At 44.1% G+C, this 15,708-nt stretch overlaps 1 protein-coding gene across 1 annotated transcript in view; it reads left to right on the top strand.

Moving 5' to 3' along the window:
* SDK1 (sidekick cell adhesion molecule 1) overlaps nucleotides 1–15,708 on the top strand; it is a gene marked incomplete at its 5' end in the record, with an annotated part of 152,876 nt that overhangs the window by 126,685 nt on the left and 10,483 nt on the right. The window contains 4 exons of the mRNA XM_009580985.1: nucleotides 413–550; nucleotides 4,262–4,423; nucleotides 5,637–5,762; nucleotides 13,846–14,010. Coding sequence (XP_009579280.1) covers nucleotides 413–550; nucleotides 4,262–4,423; nucleotides 5,637–5,762; nucleotides 13,846–14,010 — 591 coding nt within the window. The remainder of the gene's footprint in view (nucleotides 1–412; nucleotides 551–4,261; nucleotides 4,424–5,636; nucleotides 5,763–13,845; nucleotides 14,011–15,708) is intronic.

The following is a 15,708-nucleotide window of genomic DNA, read 5'->3' as shown; positions in this document are numbered from 1 at the left end:
TTTTTTTTTTTTTTTAAGCAGCCACCCCGTCAGACTGAGCTGTCTGTGCTGGACGTGACCGTGGTGGGAGCACTCCAGCGAAGGGTGAAGGCAGTGCCCTTGGTGGTGGCTATGAAGAGGAGGTGTGCACGCGGGCTGTATGCTCACGTAGCACCCTTCTGAGGGTCTTTCCCTTCTGTGTCCTCTCTCCTTGCTTGCTTTTGAGGTTCAGCCTTGCAGCTGAGTGGCTGCTTTTTTTAGGACAGGCTGGGTTTCTGACTGATTGCGGGACATTTGGATACAATTGGCAAATCCCATTCTCAGCTTGTTTCCTTTAGATTTAGGCTGGGCAAATAAACCAGTGTTTTATAATATGTGTGTATATCAGATTGACTACTCCTACTGCAATTCAATCTATTTGTAATCCTTTCAGCACCCAGTGCTCCCAGCTTCTTGGCGTTCTCTGAAATCACTTGCACTACGCTCAATGTGTCTTGGGGCGAGCCGACAGCAGCAAATGGAGTCCTGCAGGGTTATCGAGTAGTCTATGAGCCTTTGGCTCCCGTCCAGGGTAAGAAAGACCTCCGATCATACATATTCATGGAGAAATGACAGAAAAGCACTGTCGTATCTTTTATCTCTGCCCAATTTCCTAGTTACTCTCTGCCGATTTCCAAGAGAAGCCAGGTGGCAGAGGGTAAGTAAAACAATTCCGCTTTTGCCAAAACTATTCAGCAAATGATAATATTGTGGAATATAGCTTTTGTCTGTCCTCTCTCATTTTCTTGCACAAACTATATTCGGTGTGATTTGAAAAGTCATTTTGCAGCCGTCGTTACCTAGTATGGGCGAAGAGGAAACTCAGCCTGAGAGCGTCTGATTGTCTCCCCGCGTTGCGCTTTGAAATTGCTGAGTAGACTCCATCCCAGAATAGTCATCAGACACATTTGTGTTGCTTATCACATCATGTGTCACTTCTGTTATCACAAAGATTGCCAGGGCATCAAATGTGCTAGTTATCACTGGTACCACTGCCGCTTTTGACAAGGGAGAATAACTGTGATGGAGATTTAGTTGCGTCTGTTTACATGGAGTTTTCAGGCAGCATTTTTAACCCAGCACTAGATTTAAGCTAGAGCACAACAATGTGCTGGCCACAAATGTTTCATTAATTTGCCAGAACAGCAACAGAGAAGGATTTGGCAATTTCTCTGAAAATAAATGTAAATTCATTCCAAAGGTGAATTAGAAAAGGTTACAAAGTTTGTGGATGGTCTTATTAATATTTTTATATTCCTGGTAGATCGCCAATAGTTCAATAGGATGTCCAGCTTTGGCAGTGTGACAGCAGGGAGAGTAATTTCAGCCATTGCCAATCCATTTTAAACTCTTTTCCAAAGAAATAAGGATATCAATCACTCATATTTGCTTCTTCTGTAAGGAATAAAGATCTATATTGTCTGAATATCCATGTCTCATGCACTGAGAAAGTTATATTCAGGAACGAAAACATGAGAATAAAAGCACTTTCAGCCTTTACAGCTGGCAGGTCTGAGCACAAAGAGCTAATGCAGAAAGCATTTCTAATTCTGACCAAGAAATGTGCACAGGGTATGCAGGAGGTTCAGCTGTTTGGGCATTTCCTGCCTTTTATTCATTCCTACACAAAGTTTAAGAATACATTTTTTTCCCTGAAAATATGGAAATGTCAGATCATGTTTTCTCTGCACGCATTTGACTTAACATCCTCAGAATCTTTGTTTTCTTTTCTTCTCTTCCCCACCTCTGCCTGTGCTATCTCTAACTCCAGTTTGTCTCTCCTTCCCTTGTAGAAGATGTCTGATGTGAGCAGGGAGGTTATGGAGGGCTTTTCCTCAAATTCTAAATTTTTGCCTACATTTATTTTCCAGTTTCTACCCATTTGCTCTTGTCCCAGCATTTTTCTCTCAGCAAACATATTTATTCTCCTACCGTGGTAAGTAATCCCTCCCTCGAAGCCATCATTTTCCTCCGATAGAAAAGCCGTGCTCCTTTATTTAGAGAACAAGGTAAAGCCAAACTCATTTGAAGATGGAGCTCGTAACGGTGCTGAATGCAGGCAGTGAGGCTTGCGGGGCTGGCAGCTGCTGGACCCCACGATCCCAGAGGGTCCTTCCAGCCCCAGGTCTCGCGTTCCTCCGTGCCAGCACTACAATGCAACGATATGGATGGACCAGACCCCCTGAAGCTTTTTTCCTGCATCTTTTGACTTTTCACCCATTCATGATTTTCAGCTGAGCATCCTCGCCGTTATGACACCTCCTGCCTTCCCACCCACAAGCCACCATTTCAAACCTGCGTATTTTGCAAAACTTTCTGATAGCGATATATTCTTTAGTACAGTCTTCCCACTGTTTGACCTTTTATTGTTTAATGTTTACATTGTTATGTTTTACACAAAAATAGACAACAAAATTGCCTTGGAGCCTTTTTTAACAGTTCCTTTTTTTTGAAACATAACTTCAGAAGGACAAACGCTTCCTGATTTGTCTCGGAGAAATGAAATAGTACACTTAGGGAAGGAGAGAGCACTTTTACTGCTTCCTCGTTAACCAAGGAAAGATTCCCTGAGTTATAAATTGTATCAGAGAGAAAACTTTGAACAGAAATCACTTGGACGTTATTCTTTATTTAACTGATAAAAACTGAAAGAAGCATCTTGATTTGCATAAAATAAGCATCTGGATTGAAAAAATCTTCCTTCTGCATTTTATGGAAAGGCAAACTAGCAAGCTGCCTTCTCTAATGGGAAAAACATTTTTCTGCTTTCTGTCTTCTTGGCTTGAAATGTGTTATTGTTGTGGTTTAACCCCAGCCGGCAACTCAGCCCGACCCAGCTGCTTGCTCACTCCCCCCGTGGGATGGGGGAGAGAATCGGAAGGGTAAAAGTGAGAAAACTCGTGGGTTGAGATAAAGACAGTTTAACAGGTAAAGCAAAAGCCGTGCAGACAGGCAAAGCAAAACAAGGAATTCATTCACTGCTTCCCACCGGCAGGCAGGTGTTCAGCCATCTCCAGGAAAGCAGGGCTCCATCACCCATAACTGTTACTTGGGAAGACAAAGACCGTCACTCCGAAGGTCCCTCCCTTCCTTCTTCTTCCCCCAGCTTTATATGCTCAGCATGACGCCATATGGTATGGAATATCCCTTTGGTCAGCTGGGGTCAGCTCTCCCCCTCCCAGCTTCTTGCGCCCCCCCCCAGCCCACTCGCTGGTGGGGTGGGGTGAGGAGCAGAAAAGGCCTCGACTGTGTGTAAGCACTGCTCAGCAGGGACGAAACATCCCTGTGTTATCAACACCGTTTCCAGCCCAAATCCAAGACACAGCCCCATACTAGCTACTGTGAAGAAAATTAACTCTATCCCAACCAACACCAGCACAGTTAGGTACTTCTACAGAACCAGAAAAATGCCAAAAGGACTCTGTAAACTCAACTTTGTGTTCTGTATAAATGTTTTATAAATCAAATTCTTTCCATTGACTTACTTTTAGAAAATTTTAATGAAAATGAGATTTTTTTTTTTTTGTTTTCAAAGCACTCGTTGCTGCTCAGCCCTTTATGCAGCATTGAGAACCTAAAAGTGAAACTAGCTATGAACATTGATGAAGGAAACAGCACTGCTATTAATTCCTCCATGTAAGAAAAATTCTGAGAGAGTGAGAAGAGTGAAACACAAGTCATGACTTCAGCCTTGTCCAAGCTAAGAGTGCTTTGATTGCACCCACTCTTGCAGTGGTATTTATACCCACAAATTACCTGTGAGATATACATCCTTCATTCTGCGTTCACTTGGCAATGGTGGAAACAACAGGACAAGACGAAAGAAAGAACCTGGCCCTTGTTCCCTCCTCCAGGCAATGTTGCAGGTTACTTGGCAAAGAAGCAGTGGAGAAACGCTTGCTTAGGAAGCAATCTGCAACATGCAGTCCTCTTCCTTTACCTTTTCCTTTCTTCCCAGAGTAATTAGTGAAGTTGCATGTAGTCTCTTGGTAATTTCCCAGTTGTGTTGTAAGGTTTTTTTCTTGTCAGTACCCACTTATCAAGCTTAAACTCTAATTATACTTATCAGTGCTGAAAATTGGCTATTATCACTACTTAAACTCCTGCTAATTGTAAGAAATACTTTCTTAGCAAACTGTTAGATAATTTTACTTGCCATCTAGATGTAATAAGCTCCACCTGATTTCTCTTTTTGCATTGCAACCTTCTCTTTTTTTTTTTTTTATTTGCATCGCTGTTCCAGGGGTGAGTAAGGTTGTGACCGTTGACATCAAAGGGAACTGGCAACGCTGGTTGAAGGTGCGAGATCTCACCAAGGGCATGACTTACTTATTCAGAGTGCAAGCCCAAACCATCGCCTATGGACCTGAACTGCAAGCCAACGTCACAGCTGGGCCAGCAGAAGGTAAGTGGAACCGTAAAACCGTGTGGCAAGTCAGATCACTTACACAAACACGATCTAACAGCGGGGAATAGCGCACTCAAGGCTTAACGTGAATTTCTAAACCAAGGAAAAGTTGAATCACAGGAGCTCAGGACATGATTCAGTGGGTTTCGTAACTGCCCATGAAAAATGCTTCCTTTTTTCCTGAAATCTAGAAGTCTGATGTGAATAAACAAAACAGTGTGAATAAATCATAACACAAATGGGCTAGCCAGGGATTTCAAAGCTGCAGCCTGACAGCGCGGTGCATAATTCTGACTGTACTGCTCTGCAGTGGAGTCAGAACTAGAATAACTCTGCTGAATCCAGCAGAGGTTCCTGGATGTAAAGCCAGAAAGAATTTACAATTATTCTTTCCTGACACTTTGGCTTATCCAGAGGGAGAGGTCTGCGAATTTCCTGGTACGTCAAGAGGAGCTACAGGCTGAACACCAGCTTGGTTCAATGTGTGTACCAAAAGAGTTTGTTTTCTTATTTGATCAGTGCTTTTGATAAATAACAAGATAATCTAACAAGGCAAATGCACTCCAATGATACAAGCCTGTCCAGTAAATCACAGAACATCAATGAAATGGTCACATTTCTGATTTTTGCTTTTTTTCCAGCTTAGGGAAATATTTGCTCCCTCCATCAGAGCCACATCTGGCAATTCCACCCTTCTGGGTGCCAGCAAGCTTTCATTTTATCACAGTACCCTCCGTGGCCATTTTCTGGGACAGCAGCACTGTGGATCTGCTGTCTAACTCTCCTGCCCACCAGAGACAGTATATAAAGCAGGAATCCTCTCTAGCACGGCCGTGGCATCTTCCCAAGTGAATGGGCAGGTGGCTGTCCCCACGAACCCCTCCCTGAAACTCGGAGGCTGGTTTCACCTCTGAAGTCAGAAATAGCAGTGACAATGTGCAAATGCTGCAGATACACTAATGGTTAAAATGAGAGTGTTTTTTCTCTTTCCTTATTAACACCAAGAACCCCAGCCATTGGTATGTAACTGCTGGTACTAGAACTAGTGAAACATTTAGGTCAATAGCCCATTGAGCTGGTTTATGTTGCCTATATGTTGATCAATACTTCTAGATTTTTTTTTTTTTCCCCCTATATCAGTAGAAAAAAATGAAGAATACTGCAGTCTGTCTGTGATACCACCATTTGCTATTCTCATATCATCCTTCAGGGTCTCCCGGCTCCCCTCAGGAAATTCTGGTGACAAAATCTGCTTCTGGGCTGACGCTACAATGGACTGAGGGAGATTCAGGAGAAAAACCCACAACTGGGTACATTATAGAGGCACGACCCTCAGGTAAGCCATGGGAAACACGGAAAGCTTGATGTCATGAGTTCCCTTCCTTCAGTCCGTGCTGAAACCCATCCTGTGGTGCAGAGGTCGTTTGTCATCCCAGTAAGGTAATGGGATTTTGTGAGAGAACGCTATCACCAGCCAGTATTAAACCATTGCTGGTTTATTATGTCGTTCAGCAGATTTTCTCCTGTTTAGGAGCAGTCACAGAAAATTGCCCTGAGTGCTCTGGCTTTCACTGTACTAAATCACTGGTAAATCATCCAACTGATGAGTTAATATAGTTAATAATTAAAACTCACTTAAATGCTTACAGCATCTTTCATGCGCAAGGACCAATAAGTACTTGCAAACTGTATTTTGAGGACCACAGATAGAAATCTATTCTCCTATGCAGCAGTGCACAGCAGATAATTACTCTTTTACTGTTAATAATAGGGCCAGGACTTTAGCACCACGTATGCATCTCTTTTCCCATTTGTTCTGCAGGGAGGGCACTGGGGGGAAGAAAGGAATCCTCCCATCACCACAGTTTTTCTCGGTGCTTTCCCAGAGCTCCTTTACTTCTGGGATTTTCATCTTACTGAAAAGCTGCTCTCTGCTTTTTCCAGAATATTTCCCCAGTTGGACACTGTCATTTTAAAAGTAGGCGTATGCTCCAGCCTGTTCACAGCCTCTCCCAGCTTGCTACCCCTTGCAAATTCAATAAGCGCATACTTTCCAGTAACCAAGTCATTAACAAAAACCAGTGAATGCTGCCAGACCCCTGTGTAATCTCACTTGATAATTTCCCTCCACTCTGACAGTGAATGTTGATAACCATTCGCCAAGTACGGTTTTCCAGCCGGTGATGCATCTACCAGATACTTGTTTCACGTAGGCCATGTTTGAATGTCACGATGTCAAAAGCTTTGCTGAAGTCAGGATAGATGATGTCTGCTCTTTCTCCTCTATTGACAAGGTCTGCTACCCTGTCACAGAAGGAAATTAGACACAATTTATACTTGACATATCCATGTTGGCTGCTTGTTCTTTCCTTTTTCACTTCTAGGTGCTTGCCCATTGCTTATTTATATATTGATTAAATGAATGCTTATCTGTTTGATTATATAAAGGATCCTAACTGTTTCTTGTATGTGTCTTGGATGTAAGGTTGCATTTAAAACCAATTATTTTAATTACCTTTAACGAGACCAGTAACAAAATCATTGCCTGCATTTCTGTGGTCATCACTGAAGATGCAGATTCCCATGACTGCATCTGATAGAATTTGCTCTGTAGTGAGGCTTTGCTGTGACCCTAAATTTTTTTCTTAATTTCTGTCATTTACTTGACAATTGTTTTCAAAACAAAGTGAAGGAAAATGCGTATCATCTCAAAGCGCTGGGGTTTCCCAGGGCAATCAAGGGTTTTTTTTCATTAGAGGTGTGCTTTTATTTCACTTGCATCAACTTATTGATTTCTGCCCTTATTTCTTCATCAGTAGAAAATATCCTGTCTTATTTGAACAGCATTGTTTAGATAGCAAGTTAAACTGAAACTGTTCATTGACTTACCAGCGCCAGCTTAAGTCTCCCAAAGAGGGTTTTTTGAGTAAGAGTGTTTTAGACCTGCAGCCCATGTACAGATCATCTGCAAGCTGGAAAATCAACTTGTGCGAGTGGTGATATTGCAAACTCATCCGATGTTCCTGGGCTTGTCTCACCACTGGATGTGAACGAACATTTTACAGTTCATGGCTAAGGATGTAGGATTTGTGGCCCAGTCTTTTTGAGTGGGAAGAAAATAGTCCCTCCAAGGCAGGTCTGAGCTGCATTAACCCTGGGTCACTTCTGCTGGCCCCACTCCACCGATCCTGGAAACGCACAGAAGAGGTCTTACTCTCCTGCTCTTGCAACCTGACTGTTGAGGCATTTAATTCCTCTTCAGATTATTTTAATCCTATTCATGCTGCTGTAGCAAATGAACTAGGCATTTGTATGCTGGATTCTCATCCTTTGTTCTGGTTGCAGCTGTAGGAAGCGTGAAATGTGATCCAGGAGAGGAGACAGCCTAATTGGAACGTTTGCTTATTTCACCCAAGCGTCGGCTTCCTTTCTGCTCCGCTTTTCTTCCTCATCTCTGCGTGGAGGAGTTTGAAATCTGAACTACGAGCTTAACAAAAGCAGGGAACTAATTCCACCTGTCAGGGCTGATCATTCAGAGCAGCTTGTGTTTTAATATAATTCTAAGAATTTGCTTCTGCACATTGATTTGTATGGGTAGTAAAGCGTGGATTGGAGCAACCTTTGTTTTTAAGGAGTAGTTGTCCGAGAGACGAGCGGTTGACTTGTGCCCTTCACGTAAAATCAAGGAAGGAAAAGATATATTCATCCCTGTGAGATCAAAAAAGGCGTATTGAACAGACAGATGAAAAGCTTTAGCTTGTTGCCAATATTTAAATGCAATACCACTACCTTAGTGTTTCACATCTCAAGTGTCATCTATTACAGGCCTCATTACCCCAAACGTTAAATGCTGTATCATCTCATTTTCCCTGCTGTAGCTCCCTGCCAAGACTCTTCCATCAGAGTAGGAGGGTGGCTTTCTGTCAGAAATGGCAAACCCTACCCCCTTTTGTCACTTCTCTTTGAATTTTTCCGTGCCCTGCTGTGTCTCCCAGGGCTCTGGCTGCCCCGCTGGCTTTAGCAATGGTGGCAGCAGGCAGCTGAGATTGTTCATTTGATCTCCCCATTTCTCTCCCGGATTTATGGAAGGTGACCAGGCTGACTACCTCCTCTGCATTTTGAGTATACTCAGACACGGGGATGGAGCAGGTGAACCAATATTTTTTCCAGAGTGATCTGTGCTAGAGGAAGATGTTACAGAAACAGAAGAGTTTTTCTTTTCCTTCAACTTCTCTGTCCCCGGAGAAATGGATTCCGGTTTAGCTCCTTGTGCATTAGAAGAAATGTAATTAAGCAGCCTCTGTCACTGCCATCGTAAGCACTCCCTACATATCAACTAGGCTGGCTAAGGAATGGGTATTAGATCGTGTCCTCAGTTTTTACGTACAGAGGAAAAGACAGAAATGGCACAACAATGTTAAGGTTCCCAGTGCTGCTGAAGGGAGTGGACAAGCTGGTTTCACCCCTCTTTTCCCAACCCCATGCCATATCCAAAGCTCCTCTTTCTGGACTGTGCTTTAATGGCAGGCACGTGGCCTGTAAAGTACCAAGCAATCTCACACAGACTTGCCTTCCCAATTACCCCCTATCTCCAAATCAGGTGTTTTTGCATAACGCCTTAGGGATCCACACTGCTGGGAGAGCAAGTGGATATGAACTGCCAAGCCTGACACCTTCGTGCGTGTATTTGCCTCCTGGAGTCATCTTGAGCTGCAGGGCAGCCGTGTAGGTGTTCGGTCAATACGCTTCAGTGCTTGTGTCGCCTCAGGAAAAGCCTCTGACCCAGGACAAGCCGATATAGATTTCCTCTTCTGCTTCTTCTCCCCATGATGTGTTTTGGGTTTTGTTTGTTTGCTTTTCCCAAGCAAGGGATGACTTAAGCCCAGTGGGAGAGAATTGCATCTTAACGTGTTTCCAATAATAACATTTCTAGCACTCTGGCTGCCATGAACAGGCCAGTTAAACCTCAGATCAGCCACAAATCATGAGGACATAGGTAAGTCAGTAAAGTGTTTTCTTTTGCTCCCCCAGATGATCAGTTCCATGAAGGCAGCAGGCATTTTGGGGAAGAATCCATCTACTTGGAGTGGGGATTGTCCTTCCCAGAAATGCTAGTTTTCGCTTCCCACACCCCGAGGGCAAATCTCACTTTAGTTTCCTTGCTGGAGTCTTGAGTAATGTTTTTATGTTTTCTTCCTTTTCTATTTATTTTTAAACAAATGAGGGAGTGCAGTGTCAAACACGGACACAAACCAGCAGAAGTCAGTAAATTCAAAGTGAAGGGTGCAGCTGCATTGCCGGCATCTGCCATGGGGCCTTTGGTTCGCTTCTGCTTGCAAACAACATGCCGAGGCTGACAGTTTGTCAGCCTTCACTTCCCATTCTTGTCCTTTCACTAGTTTGCATGATAATCCAGGCCTTTGCCTCTGACAAATACGTCCACATTTTAATTTTGTCTTCCGTAGGAGGAACACTACCTGCGTTCAGCCGGTCCTTAACTCTCAGCTGCTTCTCCCCTCATAAACCTCCTAATGTGTAATTAGGAGAAAGTTTTACGGCACGGCTCTCCTCTTACTCCAAGAGGCGTTTAAGACCTGAATAACTGACAGCTTTCCATCTCCCCACCCGCAGCACGGCGGTTGTCTGTTAGTGGCCTGAGTTAGAGCCGGGAGCCTTCGTTTACTGACTGACAGTTTTATTCAGCGTGGAGACCCCGATTAATTGCCTGTGAAGGCAGGCTGGCCTGTGGGTGCTGTGTATGGCTGCTACCTGCAGTGCTGCTCCTCGCCGACACAGGATGGCCGGCGCCTGGCCCGGGAGGGCGGCCGAGGCAGGCTGGGCATCGTGTCAGGTCGGAGGTGGTTTCACCTTCCCCTGTCATTCAGATCTTCTCCCCATGCACGTGCCAAACTGGATGGAGGAGTCAAGGCAGGGAGATGAAGATGAAATAAGGCTGGGGCAGGGTCTGGTGAAGCATTGATAGAAACAAGAAGCAAAGAAAAATTTATTTTTTTGAGAAGCCCTCCCTTTTCCGTCACACAGTTAGGCCTTTTTTAAGAGGCTGAGTGCCCAGTGAAAGGCAATGTGAAATGAAGAAAAGGAGAGATGTTATTGAAGGAAAAGCATTTGCGAGCAGTGCGAGTGCATCCCTGCTGCCAGCTGGGCTGCCTCTCCCAGGACATCGGCTGGGGCTGGCTGAGCCTTGCACCTCTTTGCAGGAGTCCGATGTTGCAAACGTTGCTTTCCTCAGCGGTTTCTGTGAGTTAATACCCAGTTGATATCCCAACCACGGTATGTGCATCTTTCCTGCCTAAACTGAGTGGAAAATACTGTGTACAGTGTACTAATGATTTTCTACTGAACTTAAAGGCCAATCTTTGCTCTCACAGGTGACCTTCTAATGAATTCTCTTTTAGCTGAACTTCTAACATTTAGAGCAAACCTAGTTTTGAGGGATGGGGGAAGAGATGCAGTGAATGAATTCAGAAGTGTGTGTTCAATACTTAATCTTAAAGTTCACCACTGAGAGAAAATGCTTTTTTAGTTTGGATATATCTGACTGCGATCTCTGTCTGCAAAGAGGGGCCTGAATATTCCAGATGGAGAGAAGATAAATTAATTCAGGCTCTGGAAGTAAAACCCTTGTTGGCTAGGGCTTGGGAAGCCACAGACTATACTATGCATAGCATTTGCTTGGAGTCAGCAGTGGGGCAGACATAAGGATGTCCCCCTTTCCAGGCTGCCACCCTGCAGGTTTCTGACCACGGTAGCTGTATCGGCACCTCTCTGGGATCCCAAGGATCACACGCTGGGTCCCATCTTGGCCAAGCCCCGTTTCCTACACCAGAAAAAAAGTTTGGGCAAAGATTGTTTCAAAGAATCAAAGGGGGATGGGCTAGAGAAGATATGGCCATCAGCCGGAGCATCTCTGAGTCCCTGTGAGACACGAAACCCTCTGAAGAAACATCCACCAGCAGCCTTTGCTGCCCCACACCATCGCCACCATAGCCAAGGAGACAGAGGTGTGGAAATGCAACATTGACTTCTCAAGGGTAGTTTTCCCAACTTATTGCAAGCTTTACAGAGTGGTTAAATTTACACTCCTTGGTCCATTGGATATTCTGCACTGTGCACCCTGATAGGTTTGAGAAAATGAGTAAGAAAGTGCATGTGTGAACAGTTGTGTTTGTTGCTATGAGTGTTGAGCATTCGTTTTTATTGTTGCCTTTTCTTCCCCCATTTAAGTGGCTTTCAATGCAAACAAATTGCTTTTCAGACAATTCACAATGGGCTCAAATTCTCTTATCGCTGTTTACAAATGTGTTTATGAAAGCTCAGGCAATTCTAGCAATTATGGCAATATTTTATAGTCTGAGATGCATCTTCCTAGTATTGGTGGTTGCAACAATCTAACTTTGAAAATGCATCCCTCACTCCGCCCTCTTCAGAGAAACTAAATCCCAAGCTCCCTTTTTATTACATTGTAACTTTACGTGGTAGAAATAATCTTGCCTTCTATTGCCCTGTAAAAGGGAAGTCAATATTTTATCTCTTGTTTTATAGCCATTGTAATATCCAGCTAATACATAACAATGGTACATTATGATAACTTCATTATACTCTGATCATGCTGGTGAATAATGTATTGGTCTGAATTTTAAGCATGACAGAAAAATTACCTATTTTTATTGTTCTTCGGTATTTCTCGAATGTAGCTAGAACAATACATTTCAGCCTGCTTTTTGCATCCACTGAGACTGCCAATCCTCATGATCAGAAAAGATGTAGTCTGGGGGTTGTTAGTCATTGTGTGTGTCGCTAGACGTGCAGCACGGTACAAATTACTGAGCCAGTATTTACTGATGCCAAAGTTAAAACATTCACACGGAAATGCACCTGCAGTGTTAATCAATCCATCTTTGCTGCTATTCCCTGTTGCACAGAAGTAGGCTAAGGGCCAAATTTTGCTCTGTTACACCAGCACAATTCTGGAATCACTGCAGTGACTCCAATTAGTTTATACTCAGGTAAATGCAAAGCAAATGAGAACAGATTCCTGCCTTACATTGCAGCAGCGGATCAAGTCGCCGGGGGTAGTGCTGCTGGCTCCCGCTTTATTGTTACCTTGATAACACCTCAAGCTGCACAAGTCATGCTGATGCTCGAATCCCACAGTGCAGAGGACTTTCTTTCAAAGCAGGCAGCTCCTGTGCTGGAGTCGTATCTGTGCAGAGGTTATCATCGTACTCCCATTGCTGTGGGACATGCAGAGAAAAATAGATGTTGCTCGAACAGCTTTGATAACTGAAAGTAAAAGCCCAATGGGATACTTGTGAGGTCAGATCTATAAGAGCTACGCTGGCTCAGGCTAGCTGAGAGTTTGGGCCCATGCGTAGACAGTTGCTCCATTTTGTCAGCGAAAGTGCTGGGCACCAATTGTTACTGAAAGGCAGTCCGTTTAGATTAATGTTTGATTCCTGCACTCAAAATTATTGACTGACATTTTTAATTATAGTTGGTTTTGTATTTACTAGTAAGAGCATCCATCTTGTTGAAAGTTCTTTCCATTGTAGTCAAGTGAATATAAGATTACGGGTACAGATCGGGGACCAGAATGGTGTCTGGTCAGGATGCACATCAGGATCAATGTCAGTATGGCTGTTGAGAACCGAGATTACCCTACTGAAACACTCTCATCAGAATGGCATTGTGTTTCTAACAACTTTGAGAGGTTTATAATACACACAAAAACTCATTCCTGTTTAAAAATGCATGGCACAGAAGCGCAGTGCCGGCTGTCTCGCTCTGCGGGCTGTGCCACGCTGTGGGCCAGCACATGCGAAGGACATATCACTATTGATCCTGTAAAGCAAGCAGCACTCCAGTGACACCAGTTCACCAGGCACCAGTTCATGCAAGGCCACAGTACTTCCCGCCAAGCCCCAAATCTTACGCTAGTTTGCAAAGCCTAGCCTACGCTCTTCGATAGTGAAGTCAGTTTTGCAATGGAAAAAGCAGGCAAAACCTGTGCGATTAGGACTCATTAAGGTAGCAGGTCGCTTTGGGTTTCCTCGCTCTGTGAAAGAACAGGCATGCTGCTGCGGTGACCTTACCTGGTCAGGAGGGACCCAGATGGCTGGCAGCTGCTCTAGCAGCTCGGGTCACTGTGGGTGCTGCTGCAGATTTGAGAGGAGACCTCTTCCATCTGGGCTATCATAAGACCCCATCATGAATAAATGCCTTTATAGATGGGGTCTTGCAGGGCATTCTGACATTTGTGTATCACTGAGCAGCCTTCAGGTAAGCATGTCCTCTGCCTGCGGTTGAAGCACACAATTAATGACAATTTTTTTTCAATGAGCAGAAGGAAGTGCCAAGTCACACAGTTCATGCCATTTCTCTCCTTGCTGCTTTCCTAGATGAAGGACTGTGGGATATGTTTGTGAAGGACATCCCTCGCAGTGCTACCTCCTACACAGTCGGCCTGGACAAACTCAAACAGGGTGTGACCTATGAATTTCGGGTGGTCGCTGTCAATGAATTTGGCTATGGAGAACCAAGTGTTCCCTCTGTGGCGGTATCAGGTAATCATGGAAATTTTTTTTATATCTTTTCCAATAGAATTGCTTGGGCTTGGGGGGGGGGAGAGGGGGAAAAAAAACCAACCCAGATTTTCTCTAGTTGCAACAAATAATCAAGGGCAGCTTGTTTTCACTTGTTTTAGGATAAAACCAGGGTAATATAGCGGTGAATCAAGGCTTGTTATTACAGTGTGCTTTACTCTCAAGAGGAAAAATGCATGTGTGCCATTTTTAAGTTTGACAAAGAACCTTCTCGGGAATTTCATGGGTGTTTATATGTAAGATCTCTTGCCCTAAAACTAATTTACACAGTCTGCAGTTTGTTTGCTTTTTCTCCTTTCCTAGTCTGTTGTTTTGTTTACTCTGCTTCCTTCTTTTTTTCCCAGGGTTCTCTGATAAACATATTCTGTGTTATTTTGTATTTAGCTCTCAAAAATATAAAAGTGTAGTTTGACAAATTATTCCTGATATCCTCTGCGCTGGCAGTTCCAGTACGCTGTGATGCCTCCAGTCCCCCTTCATCAGAACAGCTCGTTGGTGATGCTCTCGGGCTCTTCCCACCCTCCCTGCTCTCTTGTGCTTATTCCCAGTAAACAGGGCTATGGCCTAAACACGCTTCCAAAATCCCTTTGAGCAGCCTGGCACTCCGGTTTTCCGAAGGAACTTCAATACCTCAAAAAGCAAATTCCATTCAGCTTGCTGTGTCTGGGCAGCTCGAGTGCAATGGCCTGTTGTGAAGTGGGAGAGCTTGCCCTCATGAAGGCTTTGCTCAGGTCTCCTCTTGCCCTTGCAGAGGCAGCTGTACTCCAGGTTGCTTTTGAGCGACGTGTTTCATCTTTGCTGTGTCAGCAAAGACAGACAAGAGGAATAAAAGAACCTGATAAAGTGGCTTTGATTCAAAATTCTGGAGAGTCCTGAGAACCTGGCAATGCTCCAGTATCTGGAGTGGCTTTTATCTCTTTGTGAAAAGCATAAACACCATTCAACAGTTACCCAGCAGGCAAGAGTAGTAAATGCTGCTATCGCTATCATGGCTGCATTTGTCCTTACACAATTAACCACTTAGCCTGTGAGAGCTGTCTATGGATTTCAGTGCGAGTGCTACCCTTGCTTTTCTCCTTCAGGACAAGCGCATAGACAACCCACTTCAAACACCAAGAGTCAGTGTTTTTCCTATCTGTGGTTTCACAGAGGCTATAACCCAATGTCAAGGCTCAGTAATCATGTCAGTCTTTCCTGGAAGACGTTACTCCTCTGAAGCTGGGTATGCAGCTCCTTGTGATGCTTTTTATAAATAAACGGCTTGTTTGTAAGTTCTCCACTTGAACAGAACTATTTTAATTCACCTCCTTTGGATGCTTCAGCGTTCATCTCAACTCGCTGCATGAAAGTAAGAGGTGTCCGTTGAGATTCACAGTCATAAAAGTATAAAGCATTTTAGGCTGGCCACTTCAGCTGGCGCAGGGAGGTATAAATTGCACTGAATCTGCTCAGCCCAGCATGGCTTGTGCAGTTTGCCTTTAGAACTTTATTGGCCTGGACTGGCCTCCTAGAAAAGAAAGATTGTGGCTGCTTTTCACTGCTGCAGAATACCCAGTGATCTGGAACAAATTTGGGCTCATCTCATCAGGCTTACACCAGACTTGTGTTTAGATCCGGGGCTCAGGACAGTTGGGAAGAGAGCGCCTGGGTTCAGTGATA

This window comes from Fulmarus glacialis, unplaced genomic scaffold (genome assembly GCF_000690835.1).
Source record: "Fulmarus glacialis isolate BGI_N327 unplaced genomic scaffold, ASM69083v1 scaffold2547, whole genome shotgun sequence".
Taxonomy (NCBI): domain Eukaryota; kingdom Metazoa; phylum Chordata; class Aves; order Procellariiformes; family Procellariidae; genus Fulmarus; species Fulmarus glacialis.
Note: the sequence above shows the minus strand (reverse complement) of the source record. Positions and strands in the feature narration are given on the sequence as shown.